This window comes from Aspergillus tubingensis (genome assembly GCF_013340325.1).
Source record: "Aspergillus tubingensis WU-2223L DNA, scaffold_8, whole genome shotgun sequence".
Classification (NCBI taxonomy): domain Eukaryota; kingdom Fungi; phylum Ascomycota; class Eurotiomycetes; order Eurotiales; family Aspergillaceae; genus Aspergillus; species Aspergillus tubingensis.
This window is the reverse complement of record NW_023336282.1, coordinates 5,029,802-5,051,821: the sequence shown is the minus strand read 5'-3', so window position 1 is coordinate 5,051,821 and position 22,020 is coordinate 5,029,802. Positions and strand designations below refer to the sequence as shown.

The following is a 22,020-nucleotide window of genomic DNA, read 5'->3' as shown; positions in this document are numbered from 1 at the left end:
CATTGTCGAAACGAGGCTCTCAAATGAGCCCCAATGGCCTGGGATGGATAATCGTAGACAGCCTGGATACGCTGATGATTATGAACCTCACAACACGCCTATCAGATGCTCGACAATGGCTTGATAAGAATTTGACCTATGATCAAGACCAAGACGTGAACACATTCGAGACCACAATACGTATGCTCGGGGGCCTGCTGTCCGCTCATTACCTATCCACTCAGTTTCCAGATGCTTCCTCCGGGCGAGACTCCGTTTATCTGTCTAAAGCAGTCGACTTAGCAGATCGACTGCTCGCAGCATATGACTCGGGGTCGGGGATCCCTTATGCCAGCGTCAACCTAGCAAAACGAGAAGGGATCCGCTCGCATGCTGATGGCGGTGCTTCATCTACTGCTGAGGCAGCCACTGTGCAGTTGGAGATGAAGTACCTATCCCATCTAACAGGAGACAATGTGTATTGGCGCAAAGCTGAAAAGGTGATGGAGGCACTCGATAGCCACGGTGTGAAGGGTGGTCTTGTCCCCATATTTGTGCATCCGGATACTGGGAGGTTCCGACATAAAACTATCCGGCTCGGAAGTCGTGGCGATTCGTACTATGGTAAATCCGCATGACCATTCCACACGTTAAATACAGGCTCATATAAACACAGAATACTTGGTCAAGCAATACCTGCAGACTAACGAATCCATCTACGGGGAGATGTGGGAAGAGGCGCTGACCGGGATCCAGAAGCATCTTCTTACGTCCACCAAGCATTCCAACCTCCAATACATAGCAGAGCTTCCAAGCGGCATTGGTGGTCGTCTTTCCCCGAAGATGGACCATCTCGTTTGTTTTCTCCCAGGAACCATTGCAATTGGTGCTACGGAAGGGTTAACTGAAGCCGAGGCCCGCAGAACTGAACACTGGAATGCTCAAAAAGAGGAGCAGATGCGTCTCGCAAGGGAGCTAACGAAGACATGCTGGGCGCAATATGCAGTCACAGAGACGGGGCTAGCACCGGAAATTGTATGGTTCGAGACAGAAGATTCCGACCTTGAGCCATCTTCAAAATCAAATGCGCCTCGACCCTCAAGCAGAGACGACTTAAACTCCTGGATTAAGGATATCAACATCAGACTAATAGATGCCGATAACTTGCAACGTCCAGAGACTGTGGAAAGCCTCTTCTTAATGTACCGTGTTACGAAAGACCCGATATATCGACAATGGGGATGGGAGATATTCAAGGCATTCCAAAAGCACACGCGGGTAAAGGACGGGGAGGGTTATACATCACTCAGTGATGTCACGATAGTTCCTCCGAAGAGGCGTGATGATATGGAGAGCTTTTGGCTGGTATGTTGAGTGATAATATACGATATGCGCATCAGAAGCTGACACCTTCCAGGCGGAAACCTTGAAATACCTCTATCTCCCCTTCTCACCGAGTGATTTTCTCCCATTGACTGACGTGGTGTTCAACACCGAAGCTCATGTGTTTCCACGCCTACGTCAGGCAGAGTACAAGACTGGTTGGGCTAGAAGACGGAGGACGTGAGACTTGTAGCTTCCAATGGCATTGAGAGAGTGATTCCCATCAAGAGGGGGGTGCGAGCATGCGCGTCTGAGCTTCAATCTAGGTATAAGTATAGGAGAACAGAACCATCGGAATATATATCCACTTGTCACGTTTATGCTATGGCAGCAATCGGTGTAGAAGTAACAATCAACCTTTTTCCGTCCGCGTTCAAATTTCTGCCGATGTATCGGGAGACTAGACCAACGCCGCCCACAACCCGAAGTAACAAGCTCAATACAGAATAAGACCATACCGTATTGCCGAGCTCAACTCGAACGGCATCTTCAGCATATGCAACAAACACCGTTCCAATACCTCGATTTCGCTAGATGACTTAAGCATGTAGCGCTTCGCATACATGGCAAGAAAAGTGCGAAGATTGTTGGTATCTCCCGACGGGACCATCATATAGCCGGCAACCTCATGCGATAGATTCAGTGCATCTCCGGGGAGGTATACGTCGCTCATGCGCGATATGGCCCGTCCAAATCGGGGAACGAATAGATGAAGCATCGATTTCAGATACTCATAGTCCTGGAAGGAGGCTTGCTCCATACCGGTTCGGCCGAGGATTAATAGGGTGCTGAAGCGGGACATTAGAGAGGAGAAACCATGGTAATATTTGACAGCAAGCAGAATTTAGATAGAGGAGAGAAAGAATTAGGTACACATACACATAAGATACATTCTCGCTGCTTGGGATGTCTGCATGGTCACTGTATTTGATCAGTTGTTCTCCTTCCGACGGAGATGTCAAGGTCGGAAAAAGACCCACCGTGGAATTTCGGCGAACAGTAATGTAGGGATAGAAACATTCATCAGCATCTTTTCTACAAAGAGCTGCTTTGGTATGTACGCATCTTCCTTCCCATTGACGGATTTTAGGGTGCGATCAATGAACTGATACTGTGAGGTGGGTTGATCTGGGCTGTCGTCGAAAATGCTAGTAAGAAGTCAGTATTCAGGCCGACAGGGGCGCGGAATCGAGGGTAAGCGCATTATTGGGATAAAGTCTGCTTTGCTTGCTTACATCTCTCCATGAGTATTCTGTACAAGAACTTTGGCCTCCACCGAGAAATTGTCAGGAGGGGCTAGTTGAGAATGACCTCCATGAAGAAATAAATATCGCATGGAGCCCTTCCCACCCGATGCGTACAACGCATCGTCCGAGCAACACATATCAGGCATTATGGAAGTCGTAACGCTCAAAAATATGGGTGAATTGTGCAGTCGGACAGGTGCAGGTACCTGTTTCGTGGTCACCGTATCGTTCGCGGCATTCCCATGCGGAAGCGTGATGATCACGGGTATTTCGAAGAGCTGACAAACAGATACACACGTGGCCCCATCCCACTTTTCTATTTATATAATAATGAGGAGAGTGTCCCGTAGTACTAAACATCATTAGCTCAATTATTCTTCTCGACTGGGGAGCACGGTTCACCGCAGACTCGGAAGCTCGGATGGCTCGGGGCGTCGCCACAATAGGACTGAATCGCCTCCTTTAACGTTAACTCACTCTGTGTTGGTCTGTAACTTCTATCGTAACCTCATCCAACTGAGTCTCAAAATCTCAACCCCGGATTCATCTAGTGGGACTGGTCACTAGTTGGATATGCCAAGATGCGCAACTGGCCCGCAATGAATGTTCAAACTCTGTCGCAGCTGAAAAGAATCAAGAATCAAGCCACAAATCAGGATACACAGACGTCAAGGATTCCTTATCGACGTAGTTGAGACCTGCTCAGAACCAGGGGACCAGCAACATGGCATTTCTTGATATCAGCTTCGTCATAATATGCATATGGGAAAAAAAGAGTGGCCATCAAGCCAGACCACTTCATGTCGGAACATTTAGTGGGGATAAACAAGTTGTTCATATCCCGGGGCGAGAGTCGTGCCAAAGCCAGTCAGCCAGAACTGCGTGCAGGAACAGTGCAGCGCCTGCCACAATATTGCCCTGCCACAACTCCTTGTGATTGATCGCGTAGTCGCGCACCTCCGTGATAACAACAGTAGGGAATGCATTCGAGTCCCGCTGGCTTTTGCCCAAGTTCAGTCATCCTATATCTCTGCGGGTACGAGAATAGGGGCTCACAGATTGGCTTAGTGTGAAAGCAGACCCGCGTGGCCTGAAGGGCCTTGGCATGATGTTAGTCTCGCAGGGGTGTCGGTCATCACCTTCCTTTAAGATGTAGTGACCGCTTTCGTCGGCAAACGCCCAAGTGGATGTGCCTGCGTTTTCATTGTAAGTAATTCTTACTGTTATCATGTGATGACCGTTGTTTACTTCTCAGCCCTCAATGAGAGCGCTGGCGTTGAACGAAGCTGAACCACTGACGACGTAACCTCGGACACGCTATGAGCTTAGACCCGAGTTGATAACCTTTAGTCAAGACTACTAACGCAGGCTTTCCCGCTATGAATATATAATCCCACAAGTGTCGCTTAGGATTACCACATCCACTTTTCACTCACTTGCTCGCCACATATCCTTGCAAATGTGGCGCAGCTTCCGCCTCAGCTGCTGGAAGAACACCCTGAACATGAGGGGTACAGTGCCCACTACCCAGTATACATCTGCAACTGGGTCGCACCCACCGATTCTAAACTTTTATACATCCTCTAAATACTTTACACCACCGTCACCTACATGGCCCTGCACTTAGAGCCCAACGGTCTCTACCTCCTCCTAGCAGATCGAGAGTCCAGCTCGACGTTCCACTGGGGTCTCTGCCTTGCCAAATCCCCGACCGATGGCACCATTTTCAATATCATCAACTTCCCCAATCGAAGTGTTTACAGCTATGAGATCAAGTCGAACCAAAAGGTCATCACTTCCAGGCAATACCTTCTGGCGCTGAAGGTGGGAGATCTGCACCCCGCACTGCACGGCCCGTTGGAGACCCGCTTGTCGCAGATCCCCATCCAGTACTCGACGCGCTTTCATGAAGCCATGACTTGTCGTGTTTGGGTGAAAGAAGCCCTCTTCGCGTTGGATGACGAGGGCTACATTAAGCTTGTTGAAAGCATTAATGGTATTGAAGCGGAGGCTAGGTTTGCTGCGATGTTGAATAAAGCCAATGGGAAAAGAACTGTGGGCAAAAGTCGTGGATATGTCTTGTGATGCTGGAGTTGGTTATTGATGGTTGGTGATTATGTGTTGATATGTGGATTTTAGTGACTTGCTGATTGGTAGTGCTTAACAGTACTGTTCTTGGAAGCGATGTTTATGTCTTCACTGCTTGATCTGACCTTATCCTGTCCCCTTGACTATTGCGACCTTCATTCTCCTCTCAGCCGGAATAGAGGGGATACAATCCCATAGTAACTCAGGGTACTGAACCGTTGAGTAGAGCCAAGTCCTCCAGTAAATGGGGGTATAGTAATTGACAAGTCGTGCATAGGGAGGGAGAGGGTGGTCTCGTGATCTAAGAGTCGGCCAATTTCCCCGCATTGGAACGGGCTGCTCTGCATCCTGCTGCGTTTTGAATTGATAAACCAACTCATCCCATATCATCCCATACATAATAGATCCTCAAGTGCTCCTTGGCCTTGAAAGTGTGACCGACCCTGCATTATTTTCACTCTGCGTTGTTATTCGCTGAACGATCCTGTTGACAACAAGGGATAAGGCTGAAACTTCCAAGCCGATGTCAGAGCCACTGGTGCAGATGTTAGTCCAAACCTTGCCCAGCCGGACCCTTCGGAAAATGCAGCGTTGAATGAAAAATAACACGTCAAACTGTCCGGCATATGCCAGCACATCCGGATCTGTGATATCATATTTCCGGCTCTCCTTCGGTGCAACAACCGCCTTAGGTACTCAGCCTTATAGCACGCATAAATTATCCGTGACGAGAAAACCCGACGAAAACGGGCTTGAATGAAGAAGTTAGTAGATTAGGAAAGTCTCCGTATTACCGTGTGCCCTGGCCCTGAGAGAAACCTATTGCGAGTCTGATACACACAAGACTTCTGCTGCAAAGGTCGTCGCGGAGGAAACTGTGCGCCTGTCCTAATGTGCCTATTGGTTAGTAACTCTACACCCGGATACTAAGCCCATACAGACTTTTTCGTTTTGTACAAGACCGCAAGTCATGTGTGATCCTGACCAGTTCTGATAACTCGATTACTAGAGTCGGAACCTAAGCTAGCTTCAATACCTTATAGAGTATATCCCTATTTTGCCGTTCATTCATTTTGTGTAGTGAGCTACAGGGTTTTCGAGGTCGCATCGCTGAACTGCATGCAGGCTTGGATGTTTACTGTGTAACGCATCGTTTCCCTCGAAGTCTATGCCTCCTTGCTTGGACGCCTTTCGAAGCAAATCATGTGTGCCCACAACATCCTTTCGATCAGCCTCACTACTACCCAACCCTCAGCCCGGCCGGCATACACAGTTCGTGTATGTCATCGAAGGATGTTCGTTTGAACAATTACTAAATCCAGTTTAGTGATGCCCAATCTGTTTCCTACGTTGCGGTGTCGTCAAGCTAAGCCCCTTCTGAGAACAATGTAGGATGTCTTATTCTTACAACTATGAAAATGTGGCTCACTAGGCACAAGTACGAGGTTATGTCTCATCTGTCCTGTAGACATGGACCGATCGAGTCACTAATCGGAGTTTGCGGGGCACCACGCGGCTCGTATAGTGCCGATCGGGCTTGATCTGAGTCAGACACGATCTGAACCCAAATTATCCAACTAATGAATGCCTTGAACTTGTCTCGCTCTCGAACCAGTCATTTCTCGCTCCGAGTGTCGGGGTGGGCTCAGTAGTCACGGGTGGCTTGCCTGACAGCGGCGATCTTTCCGTGGCACCCGGTCCTATGACATCGATGCATCAGACCTGTAGATGCCTATTTTTGGTATGCCCAATACGGAAACCACGAACACATCTAGAAGGAGAACATCTTATGAATCAAGCGGTGTGGGGTTGTAATGAACGAGCAGGAGTCACCGAAAACATATAAAAGCCCCCGTCTCTCCATGTCACTTGGGAAACAATACATCCCTCTAACCAGCATCTTCTCATCTTCATATTGACAAGAAGTCTCTCCAAAAACATCTTATACCAATTCATCCAAAGCACTCTATCAAAATGAAGACCTCTTTCATCACTGCGGCTTGCTCTACCTTCGCTGCTCTGTCCAGCGCCGCTCCCACTGATAGCTCAACCTTCGAAGTCGCCATCACCTTCTGGGGCGCCGACGGTTCTTCGTTCTTCCAAAGCTTCCCAGCTGACGATACCACTCATGCAATCAGTATGTCTTTGACTTTGTTACTGTTACTCACGGCCACGAAGGACCTGTTACTAACACCTTTCTTCAACAGCCAACCCACTGTCAATTACCAAGATTTCCTCTGTCGGAGGCGGATTCTGCTCCTTCCAGGGAGTTGATGGCAGCAGCACTGTGGTGGCTGGTGAGGTCACTGTGCCTGTCAGTCCCCCACAGACCCAGGTATCTGGAACCTGCGACATTCTGTGAACGATGAGAAAAAGCTTCCTATTGAGACACGGGAATGATTGTGGCGATGACGTGCTCATGTCGGTCTGGGGATTGTTACGACCAGAGTACACCGATGAGACAATGACTCTATGTGATTAGCTCGACAGTATATGTTGGTTCTGCATTGGCTTAAAGTTTTGTTCGTATTGATGTAATTAGCAAGTGATGACCTGGAAATCTTCCAGCGCCCGCATGAATTCGAAACTTTTTTTCGATACACTTTAGGCTCGTTTTGTTCTTTATACTCCGTCTTGTTCGCTCCTTTCACTTCCTGTCCTAAACAAGTTTATTGTGCAATGCAATGTAGTGGGTAACAATGCCACTGCAATACGCAAGACAATATCTTATAGTAGATTGATCGGTTTCCCCATATCTACCTTGCCATTACCCAACCATTAGTGTACGCCCTGATCAATAGCACCGGTATGGCTAATGTCCATTTGGCCAATTCGCAATGGATGTGTCTAAAGGATTATGGCTTCGGAGTTACTGACTTATATCCTATACCCGAGGAATGACATCACGGCACAGCGTAAGCCGTTGATAGAATGTCCTACTATAAATGTCCCAATGACAAAAGGCTGATGAATTGAGACCGACCACTTCATGAAACCCCTTATTCTCGTTAAGGATGAATCCATCGTCGTTCGAATTCACTCTTCCACTTCATGGCAAGCTCGCCATCGTGACGGGCGCATCCCGCGGCATCGGCGCCAGCATCGCGTGGGAACTTGCACGTCGCGGTTCAAATGTAAGCCATCACAAATACACAACCCCTTCCCTACATCATAAAAAATAAACTAAAACCCTCCCAGATCTGCATGACCTACGTCTCTCCCAGCAGCGTCCAATCCATCACCGACCTCCGCACCAAAATCACCCAACTCCCCCACAACCCCAAAACATGGACCATCCAAGCCGACCTCTCCACACCCACCGGCGCCTCAGATCTGATCTCCGAACTCAAATCCCATCCCACCACCTCAACTCCCCTCAGAATAGACATCCTAGTCAACAACGCCGGCATCGAAATCGTCAACTCCCTCACCGAAATCACCATAGACGACTACAACAACGTCTTCAACCTCAACGTCCGCGGCACCATGCTTATGACCCAGGCCGTGCTACCGTATCTCCCACCCGAGGGTCACGGCCGGATCATCAACTTGAGTTCGGTTGGGGCAAGGTACGATTTCAAGGGGATAAGTCTGTATATTGCGTCCAAAGCGGCGATTGAGGAGTTCACGCGCGCTTGGGCGGCTGAGTTGGGTGGGAATGGGACGACGGTTAATGCTGTTGCGCCGGGGCCGGTGCCGAGTGATTTGCTGGATAGGATTCCGAGGGAGATTGTGGAGGCGCAGATGGCTAGCACGCCGGTGGAGCAGAGGTTGGGAACGACGGGGGAGATTGGTAGTGTGGTGGCTTGGTTGGCGGGGAGGGATGCTTCGTGGATTACTGGGCAGGTTGTTTCTGCGAGTGGGGGGTGGGCGATGTATTAATCTTGGTTGGGGTGTGTAGATTAGGTTGGTGGGGAGGCGTCTGGGGAAGTAGTGTGCTGCTTGAGGGGAGATGATGTTGTAAAGTTGCAAGTATGGGTGGGTTTAGTGCTGGGAGGCACAGTTGCTACCCAATGTAATGTTCATCCACACCTGCCGAATGTGGCTATTTTCACGGTAGGTGACTTGCAGGACAAACTATAGGCGGGACATCTTTGTTATAGCTACCTCTTCACAACCATCCTACTCAATCTCTCCCGTGCTGGGTTGAGTTACCCGTCAGTTTACATGAAGAAGAGAAAGGTCAACAGATATAGGGGCAGAAAGTGCGTCTGTCCGATAGTTCGCACCGCAAATATCACCAGTCTACTGAGTGACCCTATGCTTCCATTCTATCTCATCTTCTTATGGTAACAAATCTCAGTATCAGGCGAGTTTGAATCCCAGCGCCCACGATACCTCGTCCTATTCGATACGGAACTATCAAAGAACGATCAAAGCACCTCGAAAAGCTACAACACGATTTGGAGGCTGATTTTCACGAGTGACTCTGCACTCCCTCGTGTGACCATATAAGTGGATGATCCTAGCTGAAACTGTCGTTGGTGAGCCCAGGGTAAGACGAGACCGATGCATTTTGTGTTGCAGCCAATTGTCCGAAGCCTGAGTTGGCGTCGCAACAAATTCGGAATTGCTGATAATTTTGTAATGAAAAGACTTGAGGTGCAGAGAATGGAGTGAACCGATTTTCAATTGATGAACTCTGGTCAGCTACCCGCTATTACTCTTGGTACTTTCACTCCTATTCGCTTATAACCCGAGGAGACATTTGTTGAGGTGCTGCCGATCCATCTTGTCTCTCTGATTGGTGCTATAGAAGATTCGGCGCCGATCTCGTTCGGCTGACAGCTTAGTTCATTTAAAGGTGGACCCCCATGCGCTAAATCGCCGCTCAGCATCCCCTGCCCCTCGATACAATCAACAATGGATCTATCTGCTTCCCTGCATCTATCATCCAAGAACCCCACACATTATCGGCCTGCAATCTTGAATGATTTTGATACATCCCCTTTATAGGACAAGTTCATTATCTGCCCCATGCTGAGGATATGACTGTGGTGACCCGTCCCCCTCGCGATCGTCATGGTTTTAAGATCGCCATTGTCTGTGCTCTTCCCCGGGAAGCAGATGCAGTGATCGCGCTTCTTGACCATCACTGGGAGGATACCGAAGAGGTCTACAGCAAAGCTCCTGGTGATCCCAATTCCTACACTACCGGTGTTATCGGCATACACAATGTTGTGGTCGCGCATATGCCGCCTACGGGCAAGGGCAGTACGGGTGGGGTAGCTACGGGTTTGCGCACTAGCTTTCCCAGTATTGATCTCACCCTGGTCGTAGGAATCTGTGGTGGCGTTCCTTTGGATGCCGACCGGCAACGAGATATCTTCCTTGGAGACGTTATCTTCAGTCAAGGAGTGGCGGAGTACGATTTCGGGCGACAGTATCAGAGTGACAGGCACGCCGATGGTGAGGAGGTTAGAGGTGTACCTTCCTTGTCCATCCAATCTGTCCTGCGAAAACTGGAGACCGATCGCCATCTACAACACCTCGAGGAAGAGACAAAAATCTGGCTTCAGACCCTGCAGCACCGACCAAAATACAAGTATCCTGGTCGTGAGTCGGACCAGCTCTTCCAACCATCATATCTTCATCGTCACCGTGAGCCATCCACTTGTGGCGAGTGCTCTGACGAGAATGTATGCGCTGATGCACTCAAGGCTTCCTGCTGCGACTTGGGATGCGATGAGAATAACCTGGTGAGTAGGGAAAGGACTATTATGTGTCCGCAAACCCCAGAAGGTTCAGAACGAACCGAAACAGGGCCGTGGCCAGCTATTCACATGGGTCGCATGGGCTTTGGCAGTGCCGCCATTGAGTCCGGTAAGCAGCATGGCGAAATTGCTGAGCGCGAAGGCATCATTGGTTTGGAAATAGAAGGCGCCGGTGCCTATACTAGTAGCTTCTTCCCCAGCTTCGTCATTAAGGGAGTCTGTGATTATGCAGATTCGCACAAAAATGAGGTTTGGCAGGATTACGCAGCAGCAGCTGCTGCTGCGTGTACAAAGGCCTTTTTACAGCATTGGGCAACAGATGCGATGAGTACGAATGTCGAGTTTGGTGAAATCATGACCATGATACATTCTGGGGGTCTCCTGCAGGGTCAGGGCAAGCCAGCCGCTGCTGCTGCTGTATTTTGGAAAGCTCTAGAACGGATGCAAGAATCGCAGACCACAGGTTCTCCCATAGAGACTGATACCATCACGGGATTGACACAAGCCTTGGTCGCCCTGAACCGACATGCCGAAGCTGAGCCTCTCCTAGTTCAGTCTGTTAAGTCAAACATCCGACAAGTGGGTGACCAAGAGTCAACCGTCGCCGCGATGAGGAATCTGGCTGAGTTTTATGAGGAATGGGATATGTCCCTGGCGGCGCAGCCTCTTCGGACAAAGGTCGCACAAATAAATCAACGTCGACTAGGCCGTGGGAGTGTACCCGCTTGTCTAAGCCAGTACGAACTCGGATTGAACCTCATCCGACAAGGACGGCATGCTGAAGCAAGGCCAAGCCTGTACACTAATCTCGAGTACCCTTTGGAGGCTGAGGATGTGAGCCACAAGGGCAATCTCTATCGCATGGTGAATATCGCAGGTAGACTTGCTGACTGCGGGATTGATCGGTGCGAATATCTTCGCGTGGCAGAGCACATGGCACGCGATGCGGTGCGGCTGGTCAGACCACGAATGGAGACACTGCCGTATGTAGCTCTATCAGCCTTCCGGACGCTTGGCTTCGTGTATAGGCTGCTTGGGAAAGCTGCTGAGGCAGAAGAACAATATCTGGAGTCGCTGACCATTGTAAACGGGCGCAGTCAGATGGAATGGTTGGAATCAGATGTGATGGTCAGGTGCTCCTCAGTTTTACTTGAGCAGGGGCGATATTCTCCCGCCTTGAGCATGGCTTCTGAGGCACTGGGGAAGGTTCAGAGGCAGGCAGAGCCTCTTGGAGAAACCGTGGCACGCTGCCGTACAAATCTTGCTTTGGCCTATATGGAAATGGGGCAATATCGCTCGGCTGGATCGCTTGTGGTTGACATTCTGAGCAAGGCGTATGAGGATGCCTGGGACGTTGAGAAGTCCACTCTTTCCTCTCTCCTTGGAATAGTATCCATCATTGAAGATGTTGCCGCTACATTGAGCAGAGCAGGATGTTGGCAACAATCCCAGCATATTTACGAAAAGACGCATTCGATCTTAGCTCAGTTGCTAGGGACGATGGACATGCGCACACTGCGGACCTCCTTGCGCCTCCGAGATACGCTTAGCTTACAGGGCAATTTTATGGATGCCTTGGTACTCAGCCTTGAGTGTAAAGACCGCTACTTGCAGCGAGTGCGACAGGATACCGTGCCCGAACGAATGATAATGGCTCAATTGGACATTGGGCTTGCTCGGGCATACGAGGGACTGGGGGACCACACGACGGCAGAAGCACTTGCACGCCAGGCGTTGAAGACGATTACCGAGAGTACAGACGAGAATAGTCCAGAGTCACTCCGCGCAACCGCTATTCTGGGAAGTATACTTGTGTCACAGGGCGGCCCCAAGTTAATGAAGGGTAGTGCCATGCAACGTCGTGTTGTGGAGACATGGGCTACATTGACAGAAGAAAATTCTTTACCAGCACTGGAGGCTATAGAGGCGGTTGCTCGGACGTGTGAAATTCAAGGGGATAAGGAACAGCTTACGGTTTGGAGGGAAAGAGCATCGTCGGTGAAAGAGACATTTGAGGAGAGTTTGAGCGAAGAGGAAGAGGACAGGATTGAGTATTTGGTTGGGCAAGTATTTGAAAAGTGGACCGAGAATAGCGAGAAGGTTATTCAAGAGATCGATCGACGGAGGACAAAGGTATTCACGATGATGTTGCCATAGATCAATCCTATGTATATTTAGCTTGGTTTCCTGTTATGGACGGCGCCAGTTCACTTGAAGTTATCCTAAGATCTTATGAAATTGCTGTCCCTATAGCGTGCGAGGGTTTGCACCATAATTAACAAGACGTTGTTGACTTTTCTCATCAGAGATCCCGCGGGGATCCGGATATTGTTTTGATCATAATTGATATTTCTATTACCAATCTACATCTTTGCACGAGGCACCTCAAGCGCATCAGTAATCCCCACATCTCGCACGACCAAATGATCAAGATCCTGCGTATTAATCAAGGCCGGATTCGCCTGCGAAAGATCCGTAATTCCAACCAACTTCATCGCAGTCTCCAGCTCAGCTTGCAAAACTTCTCAACATCAGTATTCCATGTAACATACAGAGTATAAAGTATAAGTATAACCTACTATCAACAAGATGCTTAGGTCCATCCTCTCCGTAAGCAAGCGAATACAGAAACGGCCTGCCGATTAGCACTGCCCTCGCTCCCAGACAAACTGCCTTGAGTATATCGGTGCCACGACGGATTCCTCCATCGATGTAGACTTCTACTTGACTGAAAATAGAAGGTAGATGGCGTCGTAATTCGAGTAGTGTAAGTAGACCGGGCGGGGATGTGTCGAGGTTGCGGCCGCCGTGGTTGCTTTGTACTCGTTAGTCCGTCTATAACTCACTTCTGGATCCAAATACAATGGGATAATAACTGACTAACCTCAAAACAATCCCACTGACACCGACTTCCACCGCCATCTGCGCATCCTCCACAGACTGTATCCCTTTAATAACCAGCCTTCCAGGCCATTGTTGCTTCAACCACGCGAGATCCTCCCAGCAAAATGAGCTGTCAATAAACGACCCCGTGGTGCGGGTGAGTCCGCTTCCTGCTCCATCATTCTTCGATCGAGTACCTGTCATGGGCATAGATATTATCTCTTCTGCTTTGACTTTCTCGTCCGCTTCCCGTTTTCCCGCTACGGGCGCATCGATCGTCACGAATAGGGTGTGGATACCCAGCTTCCATACCCTGCGTAGAAGGGACTCGGAGGCTGTTCGGTCTTTGGCGACGTATAACTGGAAGAAACAGGTGGTAGAGGGGGATAGGATGTCTGATGTTATGTCTTCGATTGGGATGGAGGCTGTGATTGGTATCTGTACTTTTGTCAGCATGTAGTAACATTACTTTAGGCAGATATAGATATGAGAAGGGGAGAGATAGGAACAACGTACACAATGAAAGATACCCCTACTAGCAGCAGCCCTAGCTAATCCCTTCTCGCCGATAGGATTTGCCAGTCTTGCCAAAGCCACCGGCGCAACGATGACAGGCAAAGAGCATTCGACACCCTGGATTGTACATTGTGTGCTTATGTCCTGCACGTTGCGTAGTAACCGGGGCCTGAACCAAATGCGGTTATAGAGCGATCTGTTCGCGTTAACAGATACCAGATCTGTGGCGGCGGACGAGTAGAACGTCCATGCTTTTTTCGAGAAGGTGGTCTGCGCAACGCGCTCAAACTCATGCGCACTCAATATGGTGCTTAGAGGTTTTTTGTTGGGTGGAGGAGCTGCCTCTCGAACAGAGTTGTTGTAGGATTTCGCATGGAAAGAAGACTGATCGAGTTGGCCGATGAGTTTGTCTGTAGTGAGGGTTTTGGATATAAGGTCGGGAGTGTGCACTTCATTGTAAGCCTGAGAAGCATCCTGGCCTGCGTAGCGGAGGATGGCTGGTTTCGAACGCTTTCATTAGCTTATAGGGTATCATGCATGATGGATGTTGATACTCACCGCCACAACCGCCTGGGTGGTCTGGGGCGAGTTCAGTCAAGTCCCAGATTTGATCATTGATCACGACCCAGCAATCACTGGGACTGCAATGTTGGGCAACTTCAGCCGCAGATATGCGCTTAGGGCCAGCCATCCGTAATTGGCAAGGGGAGCAGGTTGGTGGTGGGGAGAGATCTGAAGCAGAGGGTACTTGCATTTTCTTATGAAGACGAGCCACTTATTCCCATGCAGCAGTGGCCACCTGCCATTCGTCTACTACTGCGTTCTACGAGCGCATTCTTCGGTTGTAGACCATGCCCATATTCCGTCATTATCCAACAGCTCACCCGTAATTAATACTCTAGGGATCGGTGATCACCGCCAATGCATCTAATCTAGTGCCACGCATAACGACCAAGTCCTCCGAGGCACATATCCGATCGCCGATCTTATCGCCACGTACATAATAAGAAATAACAATCTCTACTAGATGCGCATGCGTGACCAGCGATGATCGTCATTCACGCATGCATATCGCCACTTGTTTAAACATGAACCAGGGTTATTTCGGGCTTTGCATATCATCACGTTGCACCCTGTGGCGTAAACAGTAACGCTCTATGAACCAGTAATATGGGATGCTGGGGAGATAAGGCCTGCTAAAGCTGTGGATCTTTGCAAATTATTGCAGGGCTTGCTTCGGACTTCGGACCCTTTTCTGATTAGTTTGCCCTCGGTGACCGGTGATGATTTTCAGCTGAGGCTGTGGATTCATTTGCTTTTAATCTAATCTTCTAGAGAGTGATCAATCTATGACTTCATGCTACGGGGCAGGCACCCTGTAATATTTTTGTAGTAAACATGAACAGGTACTCTTCATGGACAGCTTTTTCTAGGTTGTTATCTATGATGTATGGCCTTGTTTACAGCCTTGCTGCCACGGCATCGTGCTCATTTCCTGGCACAATCGCCTCGAAATATCTATTCAAAGCTGATGCACTCGTTATCCCCTCACATAGATCAAGAACACATCCAACGTATCCATCGGGACGCACGACGACGATACCACCCTTTTCTGCATCGAATCCCATCTTGACATGAGCGCTCCTTTCCGTAGCTTCGCCTCCCTGCGACATTTCGCGATCGTCCGCGTAAACGTGATACCTATAACAAGCGAAGTATTCCGGAAGGCATTCCTGGATTTCAATCGTCGATCGCGGTGCGTGGGAAACGAGCGAAAAGGTGAAGAATGGGGAGTGAGGATTGTGTCTTCCTTCGTACGAAATATCAACGTTTCGCTGATACCGGCGAAAGATGCTGCTCTTGGCCTGTAGATTATCGGCGAGATCAAATATTGCTGTCGAGGTAGTTGCAGGTTTTCCTGCAAAGATGTAGATCCGGTAGCTGCCGTTGAAGGGGATCTCCTGTTCCAAGTAGACGGGGTGGGCATCGATGACCCTCGTTACGGTTGCGGTAGGAAAGCTGCGACCAGGACGCAGAGCTGTTGTATTTGATGGTGTAGAAGTTGAAGGCCAAGTTAAGCTGTTAACAGGATACTCGACGCCGTAGCCACTCGTCAAGAACGTGTTCTGCTTGAATACCTGAACAAACTCCGAGCTCGGAGCAACCTTATTCTCGCCAGCAGGCTGCCGAGAACTGAACAGGTTCGCGTATGTTGCATCAAACTCAATCAGCTTCGCTGCTACGAGCTTCCGTTCTCCTTCGTACGTTTTCAGTAGGGAGCGACGGAGAAAGCCAGATTCGACCAGGTGTAATTTCCATGCGAGATTGTGTGCATCTAAGAAGCCGTAGTTCATCCCCTGACCGGCTTTGGGCTGCAGGAAACAAGGCTGTTAGTTTGAACATTACTGCTCTTCTCTGGTGTGTGTCAAATGCTTACACTATGCGTATGACATGCATCTCCTCCAATAAAGACTCGCTCATCGAGAGAATAATTCGAGGCAAGTCCTTGTCCAATTCGGTATGCAGAGTGCCAATCTACTCTCTCCCACTCCACTTTATATGGAGCAAGAATCTCGTTTGCCGACTGTTGGATTTTCGGTACTGTCGCAAACGCGAGAGGTTCCTGTCCATTCTTCGGAAACATCTGAGCGTAAATGCGGACAACATTGTTTCCGTGAGGGATAATCATGACGGATCCTTTGGAGGAATGTACGGTACATTTCATCTAGTGAGTTGTATTGTCAGCCAATGGTGTCAACGAGCCCAAACGGGTGATCCAATATTCCACGAAATGGGTATGCACCTGAATGTCCGGAAAGTCGCTCTTAACCACCCCGTCAATGACACTCCACACATGCATTGTTGGATCTTTCGACAACATCGGTACCCCAAGAAGATCCCTCACCCGGCTTCGCGGTCCATCTGCACCAAACAAATATTTTGTTCGCACAGTCGAACCTTCTCTCCCGTCCACGCTGACGAGGTCCACTACCAGTGGGTGATCGGGATACTCTCCACACGGCTCATTCCTAAACCCTGTGATGGTCCAAGTTCTTTGTATTTCAAGCCCTCGCTCCCTTAAATCATCCAGGAATATTTTTTCTATCCGGCCTTGATGGAGGAGGGTACTGAACGGGTGTCTCGTATCGATGTAGTCAGGATAGCTTTTCGCAGTCCCCGTGCGTCGAATCCCCCGCGCGTCGTTTGAAGCATCCCAGAATGCAACCTCGTAGACTCGCCCTGGGTTATAAGACATGATGGCACGTTTGAGGTCCAAATTCTGCAACACATCAAGAGCCCGCGCCTGGATTCCAGCAGCGCGTCCAGTCTTTGTCGGGAAGGGCCGCTGGTCAATGTGCTTGATCTTGTACGGTCCCAAGCGTAGGAGACATGCTGACAACATGAGCCCTACCGGTCCAGCTCCTACGACGACAATATCGTAACATTCGGTCATGGTTTAAATCTCCTTGATTGGTCTATCTGAGCCTTTCAAGGTCTTGCTCTTGCTAGATGGAGGGTTTCGGTATGAGGTTCAAGGACAATAAGGGGAATTGGAATCGTCCACCAGCCGGAAGAGAAGTGGCCCTTTGGCTTGCTGTCATGCGGAGACACCGAAAAAAGTAACGACATGATACTAGTCATCAGGTAAAATAGTGCGAGAACCTTTGCTTACCATTGACCTCGCCAACATATGTGTGCCACGTGCCCCAACGAAATCTCCGACTGAAGCTGCAGCATTGCCACCACGGATAAATTACAGAGTGTAATCCATACATGCTTGTCTCACCCCAGCCACTCAATCTGCACGGGTGTGACTCGAGATACAGGGCAAACCGGTTGATGACGCGTCAACCAGTTCAGCTGTGATCTGTGATCTACGGCCCGCGGAGGGCCGCGCCACTAGCTTAATCTACCGCAGTTGACGCCCCGTGCGCAGCACAACCATGCTTATCTCTAAACCTAATGGGAGAAGTCTACAATGGCACAGCTAAAATCCATCACTAATCTTAGGCCCATACTAAGCACCTACACCTGACCCCGTCAATTGACCGGTGCCGTATCAAGTAAAGTGTCGAGCTAATTGATGATGTTCTACTTACTTTTCCGAGCCGGCGTTTCGGGTAAAGAGGCCTGCAATGATGTTTCTCATCCTTGCTGACGCAGGAAAGAGCGCTCCAAGGACCATCGGAAGAGGCGTCAGTGGCGTCAATATACGCCATCTCAAGATGATCTGGAGTAGATACAGAAGCAGGATTCAGGACAATAGTAACAACAGTGTCGTAATTCCGCACGACAAGTGGCCAGGGCTCACCGAAACTTATGCTGCTCCTTTCTCCCATCCTTGCAAGATCCGGCAACCTGCCACTGCCAGCAACTGATATTCGTGGCAAATTGCCAAGCGCCATTCGATTTGCGTACTAGCTTCTAATTACACATGCCAAGGAAGATTCGGTGTTTGCTTTCTCTTCAGCCCTTCTTCCCTTCCCACAACCATGCATGATACATGATGTATGATGCATCAGCTGAGATGTAAGATGGCAAATCGCTTCTATCTACACTCTATGTCGAAAGATAGTTGGCAATACATTTCCGAGGATGGCTATAAATTTGTTCCTGGACAGTATACCACGCCGAGTATTTCAAGCTATTCTTGAGCTTCAGTGTTCCCGTCAAACCACTCGATCATCTTCACCTCTGTATGGATTTCGAAACTTACTATTTACATAACATGCATTCCACCGGCGTCAACGGCGAGCCATCCAAGGTCCCGCCCAACTTGGCCGTGATTAAGAGTATCAATCCCAACTACACCGGCTTTGACTATATCTCCTGGTATCTGGGCAATGCCCGGCAAGCTGCCACCTACTTTGTCGCTCACTTCGGCTTCCGGGTTATCGCATACAGCGGACCAGAAACCGGATCGCACTTGACAACTTCCTATGTTGTCGCCAATGGAAACGCTCGCTTTATGCTGACTGCCCCAATCACTGGGCCCCAGAACATCCCCTCTGATAAGAACGTGTCTGAAAAGGATCGCAGTCTGTTGACCGAGATCCAGGCACACTTGCTCAAGCACGGCGACGGAGTCAAAGATATTGCCTTCCAGGTTGATGATGTCAGAGGCGTGTGGGAGCATGCGATCCAAAACGGGGCAACCTCAGTCCAGAAGCCAACTATACTTAGTGATGAAAAGGACGGGGAAGTTCTCTGTGCAACCATTAAGACTTATGGAGATACAGCTCACACTCTGATCAATCGGTCAAACTACAGAGGAGTTTTCCTTCCTGGATTTTGCCCGGTAAATGATATGAATGCTCTAAATGAGCTACTGCCAAAGGTGGATCTGATTGAAATTGACCATTGCGTCGGGAACCAGCCTTGGGATGGTCTCGACGGGATTGTTAAATAGTAGGCATACTCTTTCCCTTATCTTGTCATTCCGATATCTTCAAAAGCACTTTGCTTATCATTGTATCTGTTAGTTACGAGGATGCTCTGAACTTCCACCGCTATTGGTCTGTGGACGACAAAGATATGTGTTCGGACTATTCGGCCATGCGATCAGTCGTTGTGGCATCTCCGAACAATGTGATCAAAATGCCGATGAACGAGCCAGCCACTGGTCTGAAGAAATCTCAAATCGAAGAGTAAGTCGCAACATCCCACCTTAAAAAAGGGTCCTGGTGATTAATCAATGCTTATGTATCTGTCTAGATTCGTGGACTACTACGGAGGAGCAGGCTGCCAGCACATCGCTTTCCGAACAAACAACATCATCGAAGCCGTCGAGAGCCTTACCAATCGTGGCGTAAGCTTTCTTTCAGTCCCTAGCAACTACTATGTCAACATGCGTGAAAAGCTAGCTATGAAGAACGTCAATATTGCCGAAGATATCAACCTTCTACAGAAATATAACATTCTTATCGACTTCGACGAGGGGGGATATCTTTTGCAGATCTTCACGAAGCACGTGGGTGACCGTCCTACCGTCTTTATGGAAATAATCCAAAGAGAGAATTTCGATGGGTTTGGGGCTGGGAACTTCAAGAGTCTGTTCGAGGCTTTTGAGAGGGAGCAGGCGTTGCGCGGGAATCTTTGAGGTTTTTGAAGCACGCAGGTGCTTTTGACAACGTATATTTTCAGAGCAGACAACATGATATCTTTTTCCTGTTTTATATATGAGATCATGTATCAGATGTCGCAGATAAATTACATATCCCAGATATGCTTCCCTCTTTCCAATATTTTCTTTCCTTCCTTCTTGTGTCTTCGAGGGGATCGAAGTAGACCCGTGTAGTCATGGAGCGCAGTATCGGGCAAGTACCCGATCAATTATCGAACCAGCATTGCATTTTTGGTGGCCTGCGATTGCAGGCAAATCAGGTATCTTTCAAGGTAGCTACAAAGTTCCTGGTAAAGCTCAAACCCGAACTTCATCCAGAAGACAAGCAGCCTTGGCTGAGTGGACCCACCATCGGCATCTTCCGACACCGGCGATTGATAATCTGATAATCACTGCCGACGCCATATTCAGGAACAAATTTTCCATCTACACAGTCACTACCTATACCACCGACATCGACCAATTATTGAATCCTTTCATTCCTACATACGCACCATCAATGCTAGACTTACTTTCTAGCATCCCTGCCACCATTCAACATGGTCTAGACTCTGCTCCTAATATCCTCCTACTATCCATCACCCTCCCCATCTTCCTTTGCTTTATTTTCCTTCTCCCCTACCTCAACCCCACACCTCCGCCCCCAAAAGGCTGCCGCAGACTGGGTCTCTCTCCATCGCAGCGCTCCAACTTGCATGATGAATACTCACCCAAATACATCCACGGCGTGCCCAGCACTGCCACAGAGCCTGAATCTGGGATTCCAGCCTGGCGTATCAAAGCGCTGTTCACGTACCCGATCAAGAGCTGCGCAGGAGTGGAGCTCGAGGCAGCGGATGTGATAGAGACGGGTTTGATGTATGATCGGCTGTTTTGTTTTGCGGAGTTCTTCCCTTCACCACATCCTGCCACCGCTAGCACCAACACATCAACCTCAACATCAAATGAGAAAGAAAATGATGAGGCGAATGGAACCTGGACAGCCCGCACCCTCCGAGACCGCGACTTCCGACAGCTCGCCCTCCTCCGTCCAGAGATCTGGATTCCTGATCCATCGTCACCTACATATTCAGCCACAAATCCAGAGACATTATCAAACGGCGTCCTGCTAATACACTACCCCCTCCCACCATCTCGCAACCCCCTAATTACCCTGCTAAGAACCCTGCACATCCTCGCATCCCAATCATCCTTCACCATCCCCCTCGACCCCCGGCCTAACTCATCAACACAATTCCCCCTCACCCCCGTCAAGATCTGGAAAGACATCCCTCTCGCACACAATTACGCCCACCTCCTCCCCGCAACCCTGAAAGATCTTCTAACATACGACACCACCCTCCCACCCCATCAACGGAGAAAGCTCTCCCTGTTCCGCGCAAGCACCACTCACAGACGAGAGATCTACCGCAATGCCCCTCGCAAAGAAAATATAGGCTTCCAGCCCGTGACTGGCTTCGCGGATGCGTATCCGATCCATTTACTCAACATGGCGAGCGTGAGAGATGTTGCGGCCAACTGTGCGGACGAGATTTTCGAGTTGAGTGTGAGGCGATTTAGGGCGAATGTGATTGTTCAGGGGCCGGGGAAGTTTGTGGAGGATGAATGGAAGAGGATAGTTATTGGAGATTCCTCTGGCGATGGAGTCGAAATCTACACAGCATGCCGCACCATCCGATGCAAATTGCCCAATGTAGATCCTGATACCGGGGTACGACATCCCCGGGAGCCGGACCGGACGTTGAAGAGGTATAGACGCATTGATGTGGGGGATTTGACGAATGCGTGCTTGGGAATGCAGTGTGTTCCTGCAGTTAAAGGTATTGCCTTCCTCCTATTGCTTTGTTTGTGTAGTTTGGAATAACTAACTGATGGTGTAGAATTTACCTTGCGTGTCAATGATCCTATTACGGTGTTGGAGACAGGCGAGCATTGCTATATCAAGATGTTGGCGCCGGGGGAGAAGGTTGAGGGGGTATAATTACACATTGTGCTCTACGTGATGTTGTGATAATCTTGTATCATTATTGTATTAATAGGTTTCTTTGTGTGAAGCTATTATTTATAGTCACCTATACGTACTTGC

At 49.2% G+C, this 22,020-nt stretch overlaps 11 protein-coding genes across 11 annotated transcripts; 8 read left to right on the top strand and 3 right to left on the bottom strand.

Annotated features, from left to right (window-relative positions):
* Positions 1–80: 80 nt before the first annotated feature.
* AtWU_07960 (glycoside hydrolase family 47 protein) lies at positions 81–1,546 on the top strand (the record flags this gene model as incomplete). Its single annotated transcript, XM_035503069.1, has 3 exons — positions 81–603; positions 656–1,344; positions 1,397–1,546. The coding sequence occupies 3 exons, from the start codon at positions 81–83 to the stop codon at positions 1,544–1,546; spliced, it is 1,362 nt and encodes a 453-aa protein (XP_035358962.1).
* A 252-nt stretch (positions 1,547–1,798) lies between these two features.
* Positions 1,799–2,755, bottom strand: AtWU_07959 (short chain dehydrogenase family protein; the record flags this gene model as incomplete). Its single annotated transcript, XM_035503068.1, has 4 exons — positions 1,799–2,150; positions 2,242–2,283; positions 2,343–2,510; positions 2,598–2,755. The coding sequence occupies 4 exons, from the start codon at positions 2,753–2,755 to the stop codon at positions 1,799–1,801; spliced, it is 720 nt and encodes a 239-aa protein (XP_035358961.1).
* Positions 2,756–4,220: 1,465 nt separating this feature from the next.
* Positions 4,221–4,694, top strand: AtWU_07958 (FAD binding domain family protein; the record flags this gene model as incomplete). Its single annotated transcript, XM_035503067.1, has 1 exon — positions 4,221–4,694. One exon carries the CDS (start codon positions 4,221–4,223, stop codon positions 4,692–4,694), a length of 474 nt encoding a protein of 157 aa, XP_035358960.1.
* Positions 4,695–5,220: 526 nt separating this feature from the next.
* AtWU_07957 (uncharacterized protein) lies at positions 5,221–6,188 on the top strand (the record flags this gene model as incomplete). Its single annotated transcript, XM_035503066.1, has 5 exons — positions 5,221–5,243; positions 5,331–5,389; positions 5,823–5,975; positions 6,025–6,085; positions 6,137–6,188. The coding sequence occupies 5 exons, from the start codon at positions 5,221–5,223 to the stop codon at positions 6,186–6,188; spliced, it is 348 nt and encodes a 115-aa protein (XP_035358959.1).
* Positions 6,189–6,671: 483 nt separating this feature from the next.
* AtWU_07956 (4-hydroxyphenylpyruvate dioxygenase) lies at positions 6,672–7,059 on the top strand (the record flags this gene model as incomplete). Its single annotated transcript, XM_035503065.1, has 2 exons — positions 6,672–6,834; positions 6,905–7,059. The coding sequence occupies 2 exons, from the start codon at positions 6,672–6,674 to the stop codon at positions 7,057–7,059; spliced, it is 318 nt and encodes a 105-aa protein (XP_035358958.1).
* Positions 7,060–7,711: 652 nt separating this feature from the next.
* AtWU_07955 (SDR family NAD(P)-dependent oxidoreductase) lies at positions 7,712–8,579 on the top strand (the record flags this gene model as incomplete). The annotated part of the gene is made up of 2 exons (XM_035503064.1): positions 7,712–7,831; positions 7,896–8,579. 2 exons carry the CDS (start codon positions 7,712–7,714, stop codon positions 8,577–8,579), a joined length of 804 nt encoding a protein of 267 aa, XP_035358957.1.
* A 1,106-nt stretch (positions 8,580–9,685) lies between these two features.
* AtWU_07954 (purine and uridine phosphorylase) lies at positions 9,686–12,568 on the top strand (the record flags this gene model as incomplete). The annotated part of the gene is made up of 1 exon (XM_035503063.1): positions 9,686–12,568. The coding sequence occupies one exon, from the start codon at positions 9,686–9,688 to the stop codon at positions 12,566–12,568; it is 2,883 nt and encodes a 960-aa protein (XP_035358956.1).
* A 206-nt stretch (positions 12,569–12,774) lies between these two features.
* AtWU_07953 (cytochrome B2) lies at positions 12,775–14,564 on the bottom strand (the record flags this gene model as incomplete). Its single annotated transcript, XM_035503062.1, has 5 exons — positions 12,775–12,932; positions 12,991–13,226; positions 13,296–13,732; positions 13,811–14,307; positions 14,369–14,564. 5 exons carry the CDS (start codon positions 14,562–14,564, stop codon positions 12,775–12,777), a joined length of 1,524 nt encoding a protein of 507 aa, XP_035358955.1.
* Positions 14,565–15,270: 706 nt separating this feature from the next.
* AtWU_07952 (phenol 2-monooxygenase) lies at positions 15,271–17,264 on the bottom strand (the record flags this gene model as incomplete). Its single annotated transcript, XM_035503061.1, has 3 exons — positions 15,271–16,182; positions 16,248–16,535; positions 16,614–17,264. 3 exons carry the CDS (start codon positions 17,262–17,264, stop codon positions 15,271–15,273), a joined length of 1,851 nt encoding a protein of 616 aa, XP_035358954.1.
* A 1,275-nt stretch (positions 17,265–18,539) lies between these two features.
* AtWU_07951 (4-hydroxyphenylpyruvate dioxygenase family protein) lies at positions 18,540–19,910 on the top strand (the record flags this gene model as incomplete). Its single annotated transcript, XM_035503060.1, has 3 exons — positions 18,540–19,219; positions 19,294–19,458; positions 19,526–19,910. The coding sequence occupies 3 exons, from the start codon at positions 18,540–18,542 to the stop codon at positions 19,908–19,910; spliced, it is 1,230 nt and encodes a 409-aa protein (XP_035358953.1).
* A 523-nt stretch (positions 19,911–20,433) lies between these two features.
* On the top strand, positions 20,434–21,915 carry AtWU_07950 (MOSC domain protein; the record flags this gene model as incomplete). Its single annotated transcript, XM_035503059.1, has 2 exons — positions 20,434–21,754; positions 21,815–21,915. 2 exons carry the CDS (start codon positions 20,434–20,436, stop codon positions 21,913–21,915), a joined length of 1,422 nt encoding a protein of 473 aa, XP_035358952.1.
* Between the last annotated feature and the right edge of the window lie 105 nt (positions 21,916–22,020).